The sequence below is a fragment of the Corvus cornix genome, chromosome 5, assembly GCF_000738735.6.
Source record: "Corvus cornix cornix isolate S_Up_H32 chromosome 5, ASM73873v5, whole genome shotgun sequence".
Taxonomy (NCBI): Eukaryota; Metazoa; Chordata; class Aves; order Passeriformes; family Corvidae; genus Corvus; species Corvus cornix.
In genome coordinates, this window is record NC_046335.1 from 54,920,664 (window position 1) to 54,944,464 (window position 23,801).

Sequence of the window (23,801 nt, forward strand, 5' to 3'; positions counted from 1 at the left end):
TGAAGCTATTTCTCTCCAGTTGGATATTTGGTCTGAATACCCACTCATCACTTCACCTAGAACTAACTTTAGCGTACACAAAATTTTCTGTACATACAGCATCAAACAAGACCTTCAGACTTCTCACAAAGACGACAGACTTAGTAACATGACAGAGAAAGCTAAGACAGCAGAGATGTATTTCAGGCAGAAAAAAAGTTTCTGAGATCCCATAGTAAGTGCCGTACATCTTCTTCCTTCCTGTTGTTAAGAGCTGGCTACTCTCACACCTTCCACTGCTGGCCATGCTCCGTTTGTTTCACCTTGCATGGATCAGTTTTCCTTAGTTGCATCCATCTCCTCACACTTCTCCATAGCCTCATAAATGAAGCTGTGTGACATCAAACACACCCACCTCAGCTATCCACTGCTTCCCTGTGGTTCTGGGTCATGATTCAACTTTGTTCTGACCCAACAAACATGAGAGTTGTTCTTCTACTCTGATGCTAAATTTTAGGTAAGACCACAGACAGAAACTTGATACCAAACTGAGCCACAAGGAGAGACATCTCGAGTGTTCTGCATTCTGCTGTCTGCTATGGTTACCAGCAGCCCATAAACACATGAACAAACCCATCTACAGAGAGAACAGCTCATGCTCACAGCAAACCAGAAATAGCAGCATGGGAAACTTCACTTTCAGTTAGTGCTTCAAGTGAACTATCAGTAGTGACAATCCAGGCTTCCTAAAAACAAGGCAACACAGTTTAGGCCATACAGTCTATTAGAACTGGTAGCAATACACTATCAAGACCTACAAAATCTTCTCTTAGCAAATGCTTGACGCAGGCTTGATGAACAATGAAAAAAAGAAAAATATTTCCTTGGACTGGTACAAAATACTGATTTTTTTCAGAACCACAGAGAGAAATCCGATTTAGTCTACAGCACAGCAATTTTTCGTTGTTATTCCTGACCACGTTATGTGAAAGGACTTAGTTCCCAAAGCCATGTATGTACAATACAGTTAGGACCACCTCCTCAAAACAGATTCTGTTGTCAAATTTAGTGTTCTCAGATATTCTGCTTGCACCTTTTAAGGAGTAAAATAAATCACTCCAAGCAAATAAGCAAGAACATTTTATTGTGACACTTGCAGCTTTACCTTTCTCAAGTAATACAGAGTTCTCCCAAATGTCTTTGCCAGCCAATTTAAATATTTCACCTACATCTGCATCACTAGTTTATAAAATTTCTCTAAGATCTGCATCTTTTCAACTGATTTAACACAAAAACAGAAGCAAAAGAACAAACTCTTGAAAACATAAAAGAGTTACATCGTGGCACATTTATTCTTTAGTAGAAAGTAAGAAAAACCTCCCTACTGACCTTTACTCCAAGTGAGGAAAAAGATAAATATCCACAGCTCTTTGTCCCATCTGGTAGGATTTTAAGATCCATCTATGCATGTATAATCACAGAACACAGTTTTAGCCACACTGAACCACCTAAGCAGATTTTATGTTCCATAGTTTTTAACATGCATTCCGTCCTCGGCGTGCTGACTACAGGACAGAGATTCTGTGTACCTACAGTGGTTTCAAATTAAAAATACACCATAAGCCAACTTAGAGAAACATCCATTGGTAACTAATAGAAAGAATCACAAGAAGGTCTCACAACAGTTTACTAAAACATTAAGGTTCTTTAAATCACAGTTGTCAAATATAAAAATTCTATTTCCCCTCTAACTGAGATCTATTTACACGAACATTTTTAAAAGATGGGCTGTAACTCAGCTCTAATCGCTGTCATCTGAGCCCCCTTCAGAGCCCTCATCATTGGATGCCTCTGGTTCAGACTCGTTCCCAGAAGCTCTGGCAGAGCCCTCGTGGTCAGAGCCCCTCTCGGAGTCTCTGTCGGACTCGGCGCTGCGCGAAGCCGGGCGCGATTCGTTCTCGGAGCCGCCGGAGCCGCGACTCCTCCCTGACTGCACCGACTCATTGTCGGACTGCTCCGACTCCGAGCGCCGCCTCTTCCTCGGGGACCTGTCGCTGTCAGACTCCTCGTCGGACGCGCGGGCACTGCACCTGCGGGGACTGCCTGCCTCGCTGCCAGACTTGTTCCTGTTATCAGAATCGCTATCAGAAACAATGCGCTTGCTGTGCTGCTGCTCCCCGTCGTCCGAGTCACTGTTGCTATTTCGAGCGTGTCTGTGGGGAAAAAGCAGGGGGAAAAAAGGTATTAAAAGGTGCTCCCTTTAACTTACAAATAAAGCAAGACACCAGGATTTGGGTAATGCTGGAGTTAGAAGAATGAGTGGAATTAATTTGCACTGGGAAGGGATGCTGTCAGTACAATGAAAGACTTCTCATTATCTTTGTGTTATCTCATTAAAACTGCATTTTCTCTTGAAGGCATGCATTGAAACTCTAAGCTCATACAAAGTTAATTAAGGTTCTTACCCATCATCAGCAATTTTGAGTTTGTCCTCATCAGAAGAATCATCACTTGATGAAATGATGGCTTTTGATTTGATCTTTCCTTTCATTGAAGGAGGCAGACGTTCTGGTTTGGGCTGTATAGGGGGAAAACAAAGGGCTGCTTGATCATGTGGCACACACAGCCCAAATGTAGAAACACATTCAGAAAACCAGACAGGCTTTTAAAAAATTTTCCATTTACTATCACTTAATTCTAGATGGCTTTGGAAATATCCTTTTCGTCCTTGAAGCAGCAATAGCAATAGGGGAGGAGGATAAAAATAAGCTCTAGGGCCAGTTGGCTCCAAGAGGTTTTGCTGTAATTCTCAACACTAATAAATCTCTCTTGACCAGGGTAATGCTGAACTCCAAATGCATATTTAGAAAGTGATGCAGTTATTCAGGGTTTAACTTACAGCCTTCTTCTTCTCTGCTTTGGGTGGACGTCGCTTCTTAGGCCGTGGGCCGTTTTCGTGTTCTTCATCATCGCTCCCCTCTTCTGCCTTCTGGGGTCTTGAACAGAAACATATTTTATATGGCATAAAGCATAATACTGCAAAAACCCCTTAAAACATACAAAAATACCAGTCTCAAGAAATGTCCAGTTCATCAAGTGTTACTCCTACTTCTTTTGCAGAGTGGCTGTTTAAGTTTTATCATGTGTAATGTGTAAGTAAAAAATAATCATGTGACCTCTTGATAAGAGTTTGTTTTTAAACTGTTACAAAAGACTGCAGAGAATTTACTTAAAAGCCCTACTATTGCTCAGGGACTAATATTAAATGAACATTAATTAATAATTAATTAATTAAAGTATCAGCTACCTCCTCCTTTTCTTCTTCTTCCTCTCACCCTCCTCTTCTTCCCCATCTTGTTCACTGCCACTGCCCTTCCTCTTCTTTTTCTTTCTAGAGATGGGCAGATCTTCATCACTGTCATCATTGACAAACTCATCAAACTCCCCTGCTCCTTTTTTGGAACGCTGTAAGAAACACAGACAACACAACATATTATTCACATGCCAGTCACAAAACTACCAGGAAACACTTCAAAATAGAAATTTAACTGAACATGTTTTGGAAGAGATGACAATACAAACCTTCTAGAGACTATGGCAAAGTTGGCACAAGATGGATATAATTTAGAAACTGATTCCAGATTGGCACATGGTAAGATAATATTCTGTTATTTTAACAATTGAACACATTTTAGTGATGCGACCACGCTCAGAACTTTTAAGTATTAGTTTCCAATTCTGACATTTTAGTATTAATACTGTGCAATTTTACTCAGTAGAGCCTAGGAGCTAGAAATTAAAAACCTGTGCTCCTGCAAGAGACCAGATATCAAAAGGGAAAAATTAAGGAGGTTTAAAAGGAAAGAAAAAACAAACAGAAAAAGAGATTAAAAAATTCTGTTCTACCCTGCCTCCACCACCACCACGTTTTTTCTCCTTTGATCCTTCTACTTCACCAGTAAACATCAGAATATTCTTGGTCTTCTCTACATATTGAGCTCTTTGTTCCAGAAGTTTCTTCTGCTCCTCTTTTTCTCTCAGGCGCTTCTCTTCCTGAAACACCAAGGAAGCCAACCATTACCATTGTATTTGCAGCATCACGGTGATTATAATAGCGGGCACAGAAATTATTTGCTGTCAGGAGACTGGAAAATTGCTTTTTGATGCTCTGTGTCACAGCAGAAGGTGCACATGGCAAAAAAAAAGTTTTCCACAAGCCCATAGTGGAATAGGTAAAAGTCTGATGGCAAAACTTCTGACACATCTATTTTATTTAATCATACAGCTAAAAATCTATTTCTGAGGCTATGAGGAAGAAAGAGTATCACCTGTTAGCTGTAGTATTTTCAGCTAGCACTTACTATGACTAAGAAAAACAGCTACTAGGGACCACCCCAGAGCAGCAGGAGCACACATATTGTCAGTGTGTCAGTACACTTATAAAATGCAATCAACAGAATTTAGTAGAGTAAAACCTGCTCTTTCAGCAGTTTCTGGCGAAGCAGCTCCTTTTCCTGCTCCTGCTTTGCACGCAGCTCCCTCTCCTCCTCATCCTGCTTGCGTGCCCGAGCCACGTGATACTGGGCCTGGCTCAGTAAGTCAGAGCACTGCCTGCAAAATCCAAGGTTCTCAGGTAAGGCAAGGTGGCAAACACAAAAAGAAATGCTTTTATAAAGGGCCTGCATCACTACACCACGTTCATATGCCCAATAAACTGAAAAAAAGCTACTTGAAATAGCACAGAGAAGAGCAGTGCAGATTTTTGAGTAAATTAATGCATGTTTAGTAAGCTAATTTATCTTGCAATGTATCATTTCAGAACATACTGCTTCACACTTCAAATTCAGCCAATTCACATACAGAAAACCCACACATGAACATAAAAGGAATCGTGCCAACCAATTTGGACAGGTTCAGAAGTAGGATTAATAAGAGCTTGTATTTAATCACAACACCCTAGCAAACCTAATCAGAAAGGGCAAAATTTAAGCTCAAAAAACCCAATTGTGTAAGAATTAAGGTTGCATAAAATGTCCAAGTCACATGAAACATTAGAGCAAGGTGCTTTCAACACCCTCTTAGCTGATGTCAAAATGACATTTCTTTTAATATTGAAATTTCCTTCTCTGCACAAAGTGCTTCGCTGATACCCATTTCAGATGTACAGGGCAGGATGGCCAACACATGGTATTTGTACAGGGCTGTGGAAATCTTACAAGAATGCACAGTAAGTGAAACACAGGAAAAGAATGGAACAGTAATAGGGAGTGACCCTGCACTTGTATTTCTACTGTTCTAACAACCTGACAGCTGAAATTTTTGAACCTAGTTTTAATACAAAATAACAATATTCCACTTAGTATCTGAACGAAAGATTTGCTTGTGAGTTGGGGGTTTTTCTTTACCTGGCTTCTGTAGCAGCAAGTGCTAAGTCAAATCTCATCTTATCACCTACTTTACTCAAGTAACTGAAGTACCTGGAGGAAATCACAAGAAACTAAAGTAAGCAAATATGGCATTACTTACATATTTTTTGCAGTTTTGCCTTTAAACAAAGCATTTAGTACTGAATTACAAACCTGTAAAACTCAACCAGTTTCCTCTGTGCCACCACCTTTCAATACAACAGTTAAAAAGGGCATTCACAGTTCTCCAAATTTAAAACATTCTAAAGCCACTCTGGAAAGGAAAAATTCTAAAGAGAGTTCTGAGATTTCATTTGCTGGCTCCTACCAGTAAGTACATTGCTGACCCCAGCAGATTGATTTCTTATCTGTCATAGATTACATGCTTTAATTCAGCATAAGAGAAAGAAGGAAAACTTGTTTTTCAAAAATCCTTCTAGAGCAGCCTCCTTGACCTAGCGGACCAGCCCTTGTGAATACAACAAACTTCCAAGTAGATCAGTAAGCTATGATGATCAGTGCTTTGGAAAGTTTCTCCCATTTAAAAGACAATTACTTCTAACTTTCAAGATTGCCACAGTTTCTTCCCATATACCCTCAGACACATTTCCAATGAAGTGTTTTCGTGCTAGACTCAAATTCTTGTGTATATGAATAAAATAATTCCTTGCTCAAGGTCTAGACTATGGAGAGTATTTTCCCAAAAGTTTTAGTTAATAGGTAAAAATAAATTCATGCAACTTGTTCAAGACAATAAATAACAAACTTCTCACTAAATTTAAGTTAGAACTTCTATCCTCAACATAACAGCAGAGCTAAGAATGCACAAAGCATGCACCAGCTACACCAGCAATACCTAGGAGCAGAATAAATGGTTGAAAGCTCTGTTCAAGGATGGTGACAACTGAACGAGATTAATCACACTGGTGTCTGCACAAAATTTTATATTATGTTTTTTTAAACAGAACTAAAATATCTCAAATGCACTTAAGAAACTGCTTCTGTTCTTAAGCTGTGACAGTACTTGGGCTTTACTTGCCAAAAGCAGGGCGAAATTAGTTTTAAGGGACTGCCAGTCATTAATTATGCTTATGTAAGATAAACTGATTTGCTTTTAAGCCCCATAGATTGTTTTGAAAGAAGTCATGAAATAGTATTCAAGTTGTAGAATAATTGTCAACATTTTTTCAACTGCGCATTTCTGGGAAGAAGAGCATCTTGGTCACCACAATAACGAAACGCTTTGAGAAACACATATTGGCACCTGCTCAAACAAAACTGGCTCTGGAGCAAGGTCTGAACACAGAGTTTTGTCAGGCTCAATCTTTCGTTTTTCTACTAGAAACTCTGGAATAACACAGTGCTTTGTAGGAGATGATTGCTCTACTAATCAGATTTGTGCAAATATACTGTAAGGGGACAACCAAATAGATTACAATGATTAGAAATAAATGATCTTTACCTGTGGGCAAGCTCCAGTTCTTTCACAGCATTAAGCACTTCCTTCAGATTGCTTTTTTCATCTTTCAGGACAGAGGTAGCAAGTCTTTGCAGCACTAAAGCCACATTAAACATGAGAACTGTATCACTTGGAGCCACATGCCTGGCCTGGAAAAAACCATGTTTTTAAAAGAAGCTACAACATGATACAGAAATGACATACAGAGAATAAACACTGCCATTTCAATCCCAGACCACCAAATTTAAAGAAACACAAATTAACCAACAGTAATTTTATTCTGTGATACATGATGTTCCAGATCCATACCTTTAACAAAGTTTGTTTGCATTCCTGCAATTTGCCACATTTGAACAGTGCCCGGGCCAAATATAACAACACTTCAGTGTTTTGATGCTTATAGAACTTTCTGAGGCAGTTCTCATACTGAAAGAAAAAAAAAATCAAAGTAAGAGGTGATAGTGGTTTGCTGTTTGTTAGCTAACTCCAGCAAATGTTTCTATTCCTAAAAAGCATGACTGCTAATATGCCTTTTGTTTTTTAAAGAAGTGTGTTATGCTACATGGGTGCCTCCTTTTCACTGATCAGAACACTCTCTCTCCTACTCCATAGCAGGTACCTGCTTTTTTCTAGAAACTGGCTGCAGCCCAGAAGGCTCTGTAGGTCTTAAATACCAAAGAATACTTTTTAAAGTACCATCTACTGCAACAAAGTCCAACCAACATGACTCATTTTAAGACCACTCAAATATTCTCCACAGTATAGGGGGGAAAAAAATCTATTTTCTTTATTCATACAAGATGTTTTACCAATTGAAATATATTTAATATAGTAATTCCATATATCGGATGTAATTAGTTAAAACAAAAAATCCGGACTTTCCATATGACAACAACATCAAATTTGTTCTGTCCACTCAGCTGAGGAACTTGGCCATGCAAAGGGGTATTAGTTTCTCTAAAGAGACTTGTTACTATAAGTTTTGTGGGTCTAGAATTAAAGGTTTAAAAGTTACCAAATTGATCTTTTTCAGTAACAAGCACCTTCTGTTTGACACTCTTTTCTCAAGGAATCCTTCACCCTTTCTAAGTCTCCAAAATAGCAAGGAATACAAAGTAAGTTTTATTTCCAGCTCAAGTACAGAAAACTGCCCTGAACTGTAACACCTGAGGTTGCTACTCTTGGATCTCACTGTGCTGTGAGCACCCAGTTTTCACTCACCTTCAGCATCAGAGTTTTGTGTTTAGCTCAGGCCTGCCTCAGATTTGTATGCTTTAGGGTAGAGAACTCAGTAGGATAATTATTGTGGCTGCAGTAAGCTGGGCTAGTAAATTCAATTTGTCTCCCTTTGAGTCCATTATCATGTATCACACTGTGACTGCATAGCAGAACCCAGGGAACAATAAAACACTTCAGTAAACAAACACATTTCTAATAACATCTTTTCTTATATAAATCAGCAAATGAGTAAAGTATTTTTTCTCCCAAATGGATAGGTGAAAGTGACACCCACTTCCCCACTGTAATTCACTGCTTAAACAATTGCTAAAATTAGATTTTCATTAGGCTTTTTGTCAATAAAAATAGACAAAGTGCTAAGAAAACAACAGACCCCATTCAAGCACAACAGAGTGAGTGTGATTGTGTTGCCAAAGCTTGCTAACAAATAGTTCACTGGAGGACAGTGACTACTGAGCTCCTGATCATGTAAGAAAGGCCCAGTAACACTTCTTTATTAAGCACCACAAAAGCTTCAGAATAGCTCTGAATGAAGCATTTTTGAGCCTCAATAAGGACTCAAATGACACAAGTTTGTTCTTAGTTTCTTCCTGTTCAACATATGCTGTGTTTTTAAGCTTATTTGTAAGCTTTTGATCAGCTAATTGAGTCAATTCACTCAGAATAGGTTGACACTTGAACATTTACTTGCTTGGGCAGGTCAGGTCAAACTAGCTGACCTCAACAGATTTCTTCCAACATGAATTACTTTGTGATTTTAACTGTGGTGAGTGAAATGATGGCCCAGTCAGCTTTTAAGACAGCTCTGTTTGTTATTCATGTGATCATTTACAAGAACAAAAATATGAATTGCTGCTATTAAAAAAAAAATTCCCAGCAGCAAATTGTATTTACTTACTTTGGAAACATCTGAATGTAAAATCACATACTGTAACTACACTGACTGAAACCCCTCTGACTAATAATTTATTCCACAACCAAAATTCTAACCCTGCTACCAAAAAAAAGTATAAAAGTTGATAGGTGCTTTGTCACTCCTCACACATATTTGGCAGTCTGTTATTAAATCTAGACTTGACAGCCAACAGCTTATTAAAAATAGACCTAGAACTTGTTAAAATACTGCTCAGAAATTTTCCCAGCTGCTCTGAAAACAGAGAAACATCTAGAAGTCATGTAAGCCAACGCAGGATGTAGTTCATTGTGGAGATGTTACCATCTGCACAGCACTGATGTACTGCTTCTGCTCTACGTAGATATGTGCCAAATTCAGCCACACATCACTGATATCTGCTGTTGCCTCTCTCACTTGGGCAAAAACATCACGAGCTTCACGGAAATATCCTTTATGTGCCAAGACAGCTCCTGAAGGGAGAGGAACATGTACAATGTGAGCTTCCAGGTTCATGCACTGTGCACTCCTACCACAGAAAATTCAATACTGCCTCAATAAAGTGCCCCCTCCAAAACTGACACAGCTGCCATTGCCTGGGCTCCACTCTACAGTGCTCAGGCCCTGAAAAACAATTCTATATTAAAGCATGGAACATAAGAATACGATCACCTCTGAAACAAGAATATGATCACCTCTGAAGGAAAACTAGAGTCTAATATTCACCTATGCCATTAGCAGCATACAAATTCTTTGGGTCATTTCTGAGGACTTGCTTGTAGATGGCTAATGCACGGTCTTGGTGACGTTTCTCCTGCAGAGAGAAATGCCCCAATTCATCACTCACTTCTACAGTGGGGTATTAAAAGATCTACACAGAGGTTTTATGAACTGGAAGATGCTAAACAGATATGAAGAAGAGGCTCTGAATAGCTAACAACATACAAAAAATAGACAAACAAACCCACACATAGGGCAGAGAGATGCCCATTACCTTTTCTCTGTCTCTTGTGGGTTGATGGAGAGTCTGCAACCAGACGTTGCCAAGAGCCAGCATGGAATAAGTATCATTTTGTGTGGAGGGCTGCTTCAATATTCTTTCAAATTTCTTCTGTCCTGGACCCCACTCTTGTTTAGCCAAATGAAGATTGCCAATCAGAGACCAAGCATCTGGATGGTCCTAAATAAAAATTCACTGTAAGTTACAAATGCACTTTTCCTTTTCAAAGTTACTTTTCCAAGTATAAATGTTACTCCTCTTAAATATAATTCCATATTCAAAAGAACCCCAAACAAACAAAACACAGAGAGCAGATCTGGCAGATCTCTCTTCTTTCCCTAGTTTAGGTGAACAAACAAAATAAAAATATAAAAAAAGGAAAATTAAAATTGAAGTTAACTTATTATTTAGAGTGTTTTAATGTTAAACACTTATGGGGTTACAAACCTGATTTATTTGAAGCGCTTCTTTAAACCAATCAGAAGCCTCATAAAAATTCCCTTTATCCCTGGCCATAGCTCCCAAGCGCAAATAGCCTGAAAATAAAAATAGAAAATAAAATAAAAATCAGGGAACTGGTTAAAGTCATCTTGAACAAAGAAAATATTGTCCATGTATGAATTTCAAAAGCAATCCTTCTCTTGACCAGTTGAAGGCAGGAAACACTAAGACACCTTTCATATTCTATTCACAACGAGAAATATGTGAAGAGGAACTTGCACCCACAATGGCCATACAAAAACTGCAGGTTTTGAATAGTTAAAGTATTGTAGATGTGTTCAACTGGCTTCATAAGTTAAGAACAACTGAAAAAAACACAAAGAAATAAGGATCCATCAGTTACATAATTCTCCTCCCTCCACTTTAGATAGCTCTCCCATCTCCACAAGCTTTGGGAAGGTATCAGCAGGTGACAATGGAAAACAAGCAGGGAAAAGGCTACAGATGAGGCTGGGGCATGATGTGTGCTGCAGCTTGTGGCAAATAGCACAGGTCAGCCCCAAAACTACTATGAAAACAAGGGAAGACAGACATAAGGAGAGCAGAAGACACTGTCAACCAGAAGATTGTTGGTATTGTAAGGACGACTGTGGAACTGAAACACCGAATGTTTCTTACAATCAACGTAATTTGGATGTTCTCTCAAAATGTTTTTATAGAGCTTTTCCGCTTCATGAAATTCACACATGGCCTCATAGAGCCTGGCAAGGTTGTAGGATGTTGTCACAGAGATGGCATTGTAGTAATGCTCATCGTGCTCAGCCTCTGCTTTTGCACGATCCAGCGACGCCAAAAAGTATTTCTGAAGTACAGAAAGAAAAGAGGAATGAAGCACTCCAAAATATTCTCAAAGAAAAACTTCTGTTTGATCAAGAAACTCCATTTAAACTGTGAGTAACTGCATACCTTTGCTTCTCCTAGGTTTCCCAGCCTGAAGTGCAGAGCACCCACATTATTCAGGATCTCTGGAGGGACATCAGCCTGTACTTTCTCCTGCAGAATGCGTGTGGCTGTTCCATAGGCTGACAGAGCACCCTTTGGAAAGAAACAAACAGAAAGTGGATGAAAGAAAGAAGACCATGACCTCTAAAAGCTCTTATGAAAAGCACATTTATAATTCACCAAGCGTGTATTAATAATACCTGTATATCAGTCTGCTCTAGAATTTGGGCTAGCTCAATCCATGCCTCTACATCATCAGGATACTGCTCTGTGACTTTCTTTAAATGCCCCTGAAAAACAGCAGAAAATAATTATGCCACTTCAAAGACATACAGCCTTCTTAAAAAAATGGAAATAAGAGTGAAGGCATTAACCTTATCTCTAGAAAGATACACCATACTGCAGAAACAAATGTCCTAAACATCTGCACAGTAATAAATCTGCATTAGTTTCCTTCCTTCATTATTCTCTTTTTCTGTAGAAGAAAAAACCTGCTTCCAGTCTCAGAAGCAAAAACTATTACACCAATATGAGAAACTAGAGAAGTGATGTGTAATATACTTTGAATTTATTTACCCAACATTAGGTTTAAAACACCCTTCATTTTAAAAAAGCATAACAGTCCTTCCAGATAAGCCAAGACAAGTGTTTTCTGGAAATCATCAGCTGATTTGCTGTCTTCAGGAAATCATGGGCTAACTTCCCATCTTCAGAGAATTTTATATATATATGGGAAGAATTCTGCCCTCTTCATGTACTAAATAGAGACATGAGGCTGGAGCTTCTCTAAATTCCTGGACATGCTTTACCTAGAGTTCAGCGTCGTCTCAGTACTGTCCAAAAGTTGTGACTCTTCATAGACAGGAAGATCCCTCATGACAACCCATATGAAATATTCCATATCTACAGCTGCCTAACCCTGAGTTTTTTTTAACTTAAGGAACAGTCTGATTTCAAGTCTGATTTCTACTCTTGCATGTAAACACATGATGCTGGCAGAAGGAAAACTCACCTTTGCAATATCCCGTTTCTCCTGATCTTCTGAAGCTGCATAAAGAGATCCAAGGATTTTCATAGTCTCATAATTGTTAGGATAGGCTTTCAAAACTTTTTCAAAGCATTGTGAAGCATTCTCTTTGTCCCCTCGATAAATGTACATTTGACCCAATCCAAAAAATGGAAGTACGAAAGAAGATGAGGCAAACTGAGTGGCCTGGTAATAATACTGGAAAGCTTGATCATAATCTTCCTAATTAAAAGGAATTAAATGAAGAACAGTCAGTGTTTTTAAAGGCAACGTTTGCATGACCTTTTATAACAGAGACTTTTTTAAAGTGTGAGCTCAAAGAGGACTTTTAAAAACTGCCCTACCTGCACGTGAAAAGACCTTGCCAGCTGATAACAGCTCTCTGCCTGCATCGCTTCCACTTCTGTGTTATGGAAAGCATGAAGAGCCAAGTGTTGTACTTTACCATAGTCCTGAAAAAAAAAAAGGAAGTTAAATGAAATCAACTTCCTTCTTCACTTTATTATGGTCAAATGATTTATGATTTAAACATGGATAGCTGGAAAATATAACAAAGCTTTAGTCACAGCACTGACTAAATAACAACAGATTTAGTTTTAGCTGTTACTATTATTTTCTCTATTTCATATTTAAAAGCATGGGAGAGTGAGGAGACAAACAAACAAACAAACAAACAAACACCCCAAACCAAACTAACCAACCAACCAAAAAAAAAAAAAAATCCCAAACATCAAAAACTCAAAACCCCTTCAGGGCACAAAGGTGACTTTGAGTTGAGAAGTAAGTGTACCTTTTCTTGGTTTTCTTGACAAAGGTTTATACAAAATTCAGGCCAAAAACCTCACACTTGTCCATCTAGATTAACAGATATTAGGCACCTGATGAAATGAGTTTGAATCTAACACCAGAATTCTTGCTGTTCAGAATTTATCAAGTACTTAACTGTAAAATTTCAGAGATCTCTTACCTTCTTGAAAAAGAAGTGATTAGCCAAGTGATTCAACACCATTGGATTACTGGGATCAATTGTGTAAGCCCTAGAGAGGAGTTGAACACCATTCTTGATGGAATCAGCCTAAATGAAACATTGACAGGTATCAGCCACACCTCAGTATCTGTATCTTATTACTATTTTCAAAACCATTTTTCAGTCTAGGCTCCTGCAGGATTTCTGACAACACCACACTGAGCTCACAGAAAAAACTAAGTTCAGCTACCAGCTTTCTTCCTGCAGCATACAGGCGGGAAATAGGAAATGAAGCTACCACACAGGGATGGAAAAGAGCAGAGCAGGACTTTCTAGGGAAAATAAAAAGCAAAAAAACCCCAAAGACTTAGTCTTGATGTCCTTTGCCAAGTCACATTCACAGCCTGACGGCCCTCCTTCTGTTCCTTCTATTATTCAGTGTCCCCAGTGCTTGTTTGGTTTAGGTTATGATGTTCTACCCAATTCATTCAGCAGTGGAATGAAGATATTTTCATGTTCAAATTCTGAACAACAACTTCAGATGTCATTTTAAAAAATGATAGAAGTTTGCAGTGCTTATATAAGAACATCATTGCACCAACTTAACTCTTTCGTAAAGAAACTTTACACTTTAAAGAAAGCTTCCCATAGGTAAAAATGTGACTTACCTACAAGTTCCAATCAAGTAAAATAATTGCTCTTTATTTAGGACACCCATGAGACCTGTATCACAAGCATGTCAGCTTAATCTGTACTTATTTCTGAACAGAAACACCAAAAATGGTATCTAGAAACCATCTAACATCTGTGCTTTACTTTGTAATTATGATGAACAGAAAGCTGTCTTATTGAACAGATTAGGTTTCAAGAGGTTAAAACATAACATGAAGGCAGCTAAAAAACCAACTTCTATTTGAACAGGTACAATCTTTCCAGGCCTAGCATAACAATATACCTGGATTAGGAGATATTGAATCGTTCCTGCCTTAATTTTCAAAGGTAACTGTGTTTTAACAATCACACTATGCATTTGTCCAAGTTCTCCAATAATCTGAGTCTCATGTCCAACTTCAACCAAATTCAGTAGAGGGATAGAGGTCCCAAAGCTCCTAAGTGCTTTCATAAAAGAAAACCTGAGATCAGACAGACCTCAGCAAGTACAGTGTGATCTCAACCCTGATCTGATATCATAACATCTTCTAGGAGGAAGAAACATTAGAAATATTTAAGCACAGAAAAGATGCCAATTAGTTTGATACTCAGAGAGACTCTTTTCCCCAGTGTTCTTCCCTCCCTGTGTCAACTCTTCAGTGTTATCCTAACTTGGAAGTAAAAGCTGTGAAAACAGTTTAAAGTAAAGCACAGATGATGTATTTCTTAGAACACAAAACATCTTTGAGCAGCTCAGCTTTCAATCACAGCTTTTTGAAGCTTCAGGCGCGTGGGCTCATCCCTTGACTTCAGTTAAAAGATCTTCAGGAAAAGAAAAAGGAAGATACCAGATTTCATCAATTTCTCATCTGTGGAATTTATTAAAATTTGACTTTAGAGTATTTTTGACTCTCTCTGTAGTTTTACAAAAAAACATCTTATGCCCACTTTTTTTAGTTTCTTCATGGAAGTCTTAACAGTTATTTTTTTTTCCCCATGAAGTAGTAATCCAAGAATTTTTCAGACATTCTGTGCTAACAAAAAAATCTTTCTACGGAACTATAGATCACAACACACTAAATTTTGACTGCATACAATTATGTAAAAATTTAATTTTTGAACACTTAAAGGTCTCATCCTCCACTGATAATATCTGAGATGGTTAATCCATGCTAAGGAAGTTATGATCCCAACTAAGCTATATTTTCATATGTATTTTTCTAGTGATACATCATCTAGAAAAGTGGATCACCACTTAATTGTAGTTTTATCAGCCCAGTTAAAATTTCTTCTTGCCTACTCTTGGGTTTACCATGCAGCATGCATGCCTGAATATAACTTTGAAACTTGTTTGAAAACTTGTTCTTAACTCCTAAACTTTTAAAAAACTTGTTCTAACCTCCTGGGACTGTGTCTTATACCTTGACCTTCCTTCACATATCTCACCATGGATTTTTATTATTTTAAGTAAAATAGTTAACCTAGCACTGTTTTTCTGTACCTAACTCCTCTGTAAATAACAGAACTGAGTATTTTTAACAACAGAAGAAAGCTATTCAGAGTGTGCTGCTCACACCACAAGCATGTATCTGTAATATCATTCAATAGTAGCACAGACTTAAAATTATTTAACTATAAAAGTTATTACCCATTTTAAAACTAGACTATCTTTGAAAGGATAAAAGTTTAGCTTTTTTAGCTAGAAGAAAGTAAACTGAACGTGGATTCTTGCTAAGTCAGACCCACCTCCTTATTATTGAGTTCCAGAACAGCCAGTCCAACCAAGGCCCCGACGCATTTGGAATTCAGCTCCAGAGCCCTGCTGAAGGCCAAGCGAGCTTTTTCCAGCTTGTTCAGTTTCACGAAGCAGTGGCCCATTCCCAGTCGAACCTCAGCTAGAGAACAACATGACACCATTCAGAACCCCAAAGTTTCAACTTTATGCCTTTTTTTCACAGCCTGGAGTGAAAGCAGAATTTTTAATAGTTTCCTAAAGCCTCTAAAGCCATTTAACAATTTGCTGTTTTTCAAGGCAGCAGCCCATGCTTGGCTGACCACAAAATGAACGTGAATGCATTAGTAAGACTTTATTTCTTCATAAACCCCAGAACACTGATCTATCTCCCACAGACTCCACTGCCAAACAAATAAAAACTTATTTTTATGGGAATGTATTAGAAAACAATAGAGAAAAGCATTAAAAAATTGCCAGATGGAAGGGTTGGAAATTTCTCAGGCAGGTTAAGTTCACCCCAAACTAACAGGCCTTCAGAAAACACAGATGCATAAACAAGTTAGCTGGCATTTCTCCTCAAATGATCAACTGATTCACATGCTGTTTATCATCCTCCAACTTCCACGACCACGTACATATGGACTAATACAGAAAATTCATATCATATTGCCCTTCTGGTGTGCTCGTGATCTAAGAGTACAGAGAATTTATAAACAACAGTTTCAAATCTGTGTCTGTAAAAAAGCAGGGAGCAAAGGAAAGATGTTTGTTGAAAAGTAAGGCTTTTGTAGCATTCATTCCTACGGTAAAGCAGACCATAGAACACATAAACCTTTTTTCAGAAAGATTATGGCAAAATGTATCACATCTCTCATAAGACTTCCAAGAATTTATGATCCTAATGTAAATACCTGGAATTAATGTATTTATATCCCATGTACCACTTTTACAGCCATTAGCAATTGCTTTCCAAGATTTTTGCATAGAGAAAATAATACAACACCAGGAACATTCACATTGTGCACTGCAGGTAGAATTCTACTTTTTAGGTCTTGTTTCATTATTGCTACGTCATTTCTGAAGCCTTATTCCAAGAGCTCAGAGAGAGAGAAATTCTGCAAGAGCCTTGAACAGTTCCCTCCCTCCCCATACAACTTTAATTTCTCTTACACACAAATTCTCATTTTCCAGTATCTCTTTAAAGGCTAATGCTTTGAAAAACAGAACAATATTTTCCTAAACACAACTTCCTTCTCTAACAATTAAGAAATATTTCAAGTCAATGAATGCCTAAATCTCCCTATAATGAGGGCTGGGGTTCTTTTGATAGATATAGACCACAAAAATGCCCACTGAATTTGAATTAGGAAGACCTGAGTTAGTTTGCAAGCAGAACAAATACTTCCAGTAGCAGATACTGTCTGTCTTACCTGGGCAGCCTGGATTGGTACGCAGTGCTTTCTTGTAGTAGGCAAGGGCTCCTCTATAATCCTTCTTGTTAAAAGAAATGCATGCCTTACCTATTAGAACATACCAGGAATAAAACCAAAGAGTTATAAACCAGAAGCTCAAGTATTACTTGGTAAACTTGTGCTGCACCCATTTTCAAAAGCTACAGTTAAAAACTAACAGAAAATTCAATCAACGACAACTTTTATTACCTTTGATGATGTCAAATATACGAAAAAAACAAACATGAAAATACATGAAATGTACATTTTCATATTTTTCTGCAGAAACTTAATTCCTTATTGATCCAGAGGAAAGACACTTACTAAGACTAGTGAACAACTTAAATTTCAAGTGTTACAGTCTGTTAACGCCTCACTAGTGGTAACTTCACCCTTAACAAAGTGTACAGCTTCATTGCCATCATCAGGGAAGCATAAATAACTGGACTGGATGTATGCCCACGGACCTCAGAAGATGCCAGTTAGCATTACACTTTTCCTAGCTCTTCCACCTATGTGTACTTTCCAAATTTGAATTAGTCTGGCATGTGTGTCTTGATCACATTCTCTCTACACACACACTCTTAAGCACATAATTCATTCTCAAACTCAACCACAGAGACCAGGTTTTTACAAATATCCATAAACTCATACCAAGAAGGGCAGGAATATTATTTGGAGACTGGTTGAGCACGAAGTGGAATTGTGCATCGGCTTGGTCCATCTTATCACCTTCAAGCAGACAAAAGCAGGCTCTTCCCAACAAGTGATTCTAGACAAGGAAAAGAATTTGCAATACATTTATCTTTACAAAATAGGAAGTTTGGACTTCATGGAAGATTAAGTGCCTTATAATGCTTTTTACAATTAAATAATTTCTCTTAGATTTATCAAGCAAGAGAATACCAATCCTTCCTTCCCAACCTCCAAAGTTGACTGAAGTAGTTCTATCAAGCATGCCAAGCTAGAGATAATTACTCCTGGTGGCACCACACACATTTCAGATACAAGTTTTGCTTACATGTGACTTTAAAGCCTGAGCAGTTGCTGTCTTCCATTTAGTGAATCAATACTTGTTTTCTTTACAACAACTAATTTACAAAAATGGGTTTTTGATCAGATATCAGTTTTACCTGATCATACATGATGATTTTGTCAGCCATGGTGTACAGCAGGGTGGCCTGGGTAATGAGCTCCTTCTTGTTGTCTTTGTTCTTCTCCTTCCGAGCCTGCTGTACATAGTAGGCTGCCAGTGTGTCCAGACATGTCATCTGATCTTTCTCGTGGTCTCTGTAGTCCAGGTTGCCATCGATGCGGGCAGCTTCCAGCAGCTTCACAAAGTCTTCTGTTTTGCCTTGCTTGTAGTATTCCAGCTATAAAACATACAGTTTTAATGGACACCACCCCAGTGAGTACAGAACATAGCAAGTTGGTGCTTTAGATATCACACAAACTCTTTTTCCAGGATGCAGTGATAAATCAGAAATAAATGTAGGGATAATTAGAGAAAGGTATTCTGATAACGCCAAATATTTTTCTGTCCTAGAATCATTGAATGGCCTGGGTTGGAAGGGACCTTGAAGATCATCTCATTCCAACCCCCCGGCCATGGGCAGGGACACCTTCCACCAGGCCAGGTTGCTCAAAGGCCCATCCAACCTGCCCTTCAACACTTCCAGGGGTGGGGTATCCACAGCTTCCAAAGACAACCTGTGCCAGTGCCTCACCACTTTAAAACACAAGTTTTTGAGCTATTTATAAGTGAAGAATCCACTGGTCTTCACCTGAACTTCTTTGACTTTCTGAAATTTAACCGTACTTTCCACAGTAGAGATATTGCCCCCTCTGTTTTTATGAAGCACGTAAGCAAAGCCACAAACCAGGAAAACTATGGACTGAGGGGAAAATAACCTTAGAAAGCAAGCCTCAAGAGGCATTGTTTCAGGAACAAGAGATGAAATTAAAATCCTAATATGCATATGCCAATCAGAAACATCAATGACTGCATGACCCCATAAGGTTCCTGTTCAGAATTCAGTTATCACTGGTCATGAGAATAAGGAAGTGGAAATTATGATTTATGTGAATACAATACTCAAATATACAGTTTGTATCTATACTGACCGCTAGGGCAATCCATATGTGCAGCTGGGTGTGTTCCTGTTTGAGTATACTTATAACTTCATCACCCTCGGGCAACTGATCGAAGTCAAGCTCGATAACCTAGGACCAAACAACACAGATAATCTTTTCACAAAGCATTAAAAACATTGTCTATCATTGAGCTCAAAGGAAGCTGGACATGTCAGAGCACAAAACATAAATAATTACTTGTGTTTTAACAAGGTTATGGACAAAGAAAGAAGAGATAATGTATTGCATTCTGTACATCACAAAAGCGACAGTCTCTCTTTAGAGTAAAAGACAACCCAATGTTTGGGATAGCAGACAGGGAGAATAACCAGAGATCCTAATTCAACTTCTTTCACTATGGACTTCATGCTCAGAATCAGCTAATAATCAACGTAACTGCACACTGCTGAATTTCTACAACTTTTCCTACAGCTAAGACAGAGATTTAGTTCAGAGTCAAAATCTTCCAAGTCATCAGATGTCAGAAAATCAACACCTCAGACTTATCTCAAGAGTCCTGAAATTTTGTAAAGTCACCTTTATGCCCTAGGAATGAAGAGACTATTGAAGCAGCTAAATTTCTGAATATTCACAGCTGTAGACATGACCAGCAAATGACATCAACAACTTTTCATTGTTCAAACATTGTTTTGTGAGTACTATTCTCCCATGTTGATCTAATCTTGTGATACTATAAAATGAGTAAAAAGGAACAGGTACTCCCTAGATGGGGTATTTGGGAACACAATTTAACTGCTTGTTAGTTCACCTTACTCAGTCATGCTGCCTTTAGTAATTAGTCATCTGCGTTACAAGTTAATTTTACAGCAAGAAAGAGGCGCAGTTGTCGTACCCTGATTACCAATGCTGGGACTCCTCTATAGGCTGAGTTAGAGCAATCCAGTTTATAAAGGCTTATAGTTTTGACTATGCAAAACTTTAGAGTACCAGCAAAAATATTTCTGCTTAGCTATTGCTCATTTTAGTTTTGAGTTTGTCTTGCACAGTACCTCCTCTTTGACAAATAATGGCCCTCATCTACCAACTAAAATAGTTATTAATGAGAAATAGATATTATCAACACAGCAAATAAACATGGGAGTACAAAAGGGCAGGGCAGAGAGGAGAGGTATTTTATAGCATTCTTTAGTGATTAATTCAAAACTTTGGGATCCAAGTAGTCCCAGCCTGAACAGCAGCACCAAGATCACTACTCATGCTGATGCCTAGCACAGAAATTTGTCACAGAAGAAAAAGCCCTTGAACATGTAAACTCCACGGAATAAAGTAACTTTGTGAGACTTAAGAACTCAGTGGCAGCCATATAGAAATTAGTTTCCCTATATATATTTGGGCATACACGAATGTCTGTGGGTACAGGTATATATGTATGCATGCATGCATATATGTGCGATATGAGTGTGTATATATAAGAGCAGGGATACGGATGTTCACAGAGAATATTCTTCAACGTGTAAGCAGTGTATTTCAACACCTTACTCAGCTACGCTATTAATTTAGTATCTGCTACGAAATGATTTAACGTCAAACTTTGTTATACGCTGCAAACTTCCAGATGCTTCTCCTGAATCTTTCTAACCTCGGCTTGTGACAGTGTACCTTAAATAAAGGAAAGTTAAGTAAGTTTCTAGAGCCACGGTGAAATAACTTTACAGAGCGGGTCCGCTGCCCTGCCTGTGTCTATGCGCTGCTTGAGGGACACCAAAAAACCCTGACACCCCAAAGTACGGCGAGAATGGGGCCGGACACGCACCTGTGACCCCGGCACGGGGGCTGGGAGCGACACTCGCGCCCCGAGCCCGGGGCACAACCACGGGCGGCAGCAGCGACCGCCCGCGCCCCAGCACGGATCGCCCTCCCTGCCCCTCCCCGCCGCCTCCCCGCGCCCGACTCGCCTCGTCGGTATCCCGGAGCGGGATCTCGATGGAACCTCGCGACATCCTGGCCACAGCGCTGCCGGACCCGCCACTCGCCGGGCCGGGGCCGCCGCGCGCACTTCCCCTCACGGCAGCGCCCGACCCGGACGTGCTCGGGAACGGGGCGGAGCGGGCCGGGCCCGCCCCCGGGGCGGTGTGAGGGCGGGGCTCCCTCGTTCCGACACACATCACGCAGGTACCCTTGGGAATACGTCCGTATACATCTCTAGAACACCCAAAAGCCGCGCTGAGTGTTTGTGTGTACGCAGTAGATTTGCCTGGGTGCTCCCTCGTCTTTGGAGCACGACTCCCTCAGGTGGCGCCTCTCCTCACGACATCTCAAAATCATCAAAAGATTTCCAAATAAACGCGTTAAAACGTGCGGATTTTCCCCATATTTGTGGGAAACCAATGTGTAAATCCAAATTAATATTATCAGACTAGCTCAGCTGGTGTAATACTGTTGATGCGTATTTATAATTTTTCAGCCAGAGCTGGGCCAGCTCTTTTCCAGTTAGGTGAGTGTTTTTAATGACAAATACTGAATCTGGTAACATTGGAGCCTTGGCTGTGTGAGGGATTCAGCCGCACGGAGATGCAAAGTAAAGAAGGAATTACACAATTGGGCTCCTAAATTGTGTTTTTCCAATTATGATGGCAGACACATTGCATATTTGGATCAGACACAGCAAGCACAGTAACCTATGACCCATCTAGGTCATTTTTGCAGTTGTACCAAGGGAAAAAAAAGGACTAAAAGATCTGTCACATTTCTACTGAGATGATTAAAAAAACAAACAAAAAACGGTGACATTATTTACAGAGCCTAATAAATCCTAAAGCAAACATGATTTTGTCCTATAGCCATCACCCACAGAATACACAATTTTGAATTAATTGATAGTCACAACTATAAGGCATTAAATTAATTTTATTTTAAATATAACTATGAATTACTATAACACTATTATAGTGTTATAATGACATGGGAGGTTGGTGTCATTATAGTGGTAATGACTAGATGACTTGGAGTGTTGCCTGTTTTGTGAAGCCAGAGTAAGTAGCATTTTTAATTATTTAACATTTTGAATGTGAACTTCAGATTTTTATTTATGCAGTAATTATTCTGAACTGAGTTACCTGCTCCAGTGCATTGGAACAAATATTTCTCCTATTCTTTGAGTAGAGTTGTTCCATATATACCTTTTGTAGAGAAACATGGAATGAAAGCACAGTGATGTTGAAATTTATAGGAGGGAGAATGCATTTTTTGCATTAAAAACATGCCAGAACCAACGTTATGCAAAGCCAGGTGCTAATTAATAGAGTTCCTAATTGGAAGTCCTAATTTTCTGATTTATAGGCTGATTTTTCAGAAATAAGCCACTTTTTAGATATTTTCGTTAATGCCAAAGCTATTTGGACTGAAAAGGCAGCCTATTCCTGAGGTATTTGTTCACCAGTGTCTGTAGAAAACTAGATTTCCTCATGGACAGAAAACTAGTTTTAATGAAAGATTTTATAGGGCCAGACCTAAGGAATATTAAGACAAAGTTAAAGAGGGAAAACAATTCTTTCTTCCTGGTACAAACCTGCTACACACATTTTAAATAGTTTAAAATTTTATTACTATACTATTGGCTTTTATATTGTTTAAAGCAGGAAGACTCCTTTTTTTTCCCATATACACTCATAACAATGAGTCACTATTGGCTATATAGAATCTCTTTAGTATGTAAATTATTGTTCTAGTGAAAAGAGATTTTTTTTCACTTTATGAGCGCTTAGGGACATTTCAAGAAAAGAGGCTTGTTTTATCCTGCTGTCCTTTCTTTTTATTTCATTGGCTTTTATTACTGTGTAAATTTAAATTACTACTTTTAAACTTGGATTGTTAAGAAGATCTTGTTAAACAAGAAATACTTACGTGAATAAAGATACAGCAAATTGAGCTTTCACTTATCATATATGTTATATACAGTAAAAAACAATCTCTGAAAACTTCATTACCACACAGAATAATAAGCCTTTTCCAGGAATGAAAATTGAGCTTAGCAAAGCTACTTTAATAACATAATAAAAAAAAGACTTCTACCTACCTGACCACTACTCTTTCCAAGCAAATTACCATTTATGCTTCAGGTGCATGTCCTTAAATAAACAAGCCCCAGCTGGAAACAGCTGAGTGGTCAGAGCAGGATATTTTAGTAGCAAAATATCTTTACATTTGATTTTTAGGAGAAAAACTTTGGCTGTAGGCGGGGTAGTGGTAGAATGCACTGGAGGGGGGAGGCTGGCCAGCACCATCAGAACTTATTGATGTACTCTAGGCCCTAGCACAACATGTGTATATTGAAAAGGTAGTAAGCAGGTTTAGTAAAGTGCTGGGCTGATTAGTTAAAAAAGTGCTAAAAATGGGTTTAATGAGTATAAATTTTCCTATTAGGTGGTTTAATATTGTGCTGGTTCCAGAGGCTACTGTG

At 38.7% G+C, this 23,801-nt stretch overlaps 1 protein-coding gene across 1 annotated transcript; it reads right to left on the minus strand.

The window, feature by feature from the left end:
- Nucleotides 1-1,106: 1,106 nt before the first annotated feature.
- CTR9 (CTR9 homolog, Paf1/RNA polymerase II complex component) lies at nt 1,107-21,398 on the minus strand. The gene is made up of 25 exons (XM_010392033.2): nt 21,298-21,398; nt 19,373-19,471; nt 18,382-18,621; nt 17,903-18,020; nt 17,228-17,317; nt 15,809-15,957; nt 13,412-13,519; nt 12,789-12,896; nt 12,430-12,666; nt 11,618-11,707; nt 11,382-11,510; nt 11,094-11,277; nt 10,422-10,510; nt 9,969-10,154; nt 9,701-9,788; nt 9,299-9,447; nt 7,153-7,269; nt 6,847-6,992; nt 5,385-5,456; nt 4,455-4,590; nt 3,886-4,032; nt 3,287-3,444; nt 2,879-2,975; nt 2,445-2,557; nt 1,107-2,192 (listed from the first exon to the last, which is right to left on the minus strand). The coding sequence occupies exons 1-25, from the start codon at nt 21,340-21,342 to the stop codon at nt 1,781-1,783; spliced, it is 3,507 nt and encodes a 1,168-aa protein (XP_010390335.1). The 5' UTR covers nt 21,343-21,398; the 3' UTR covers nt 1,107-1,780.
- Between the last annotated feature and the right edge of the window lie 2,403 nt (nt 21,399-23,801).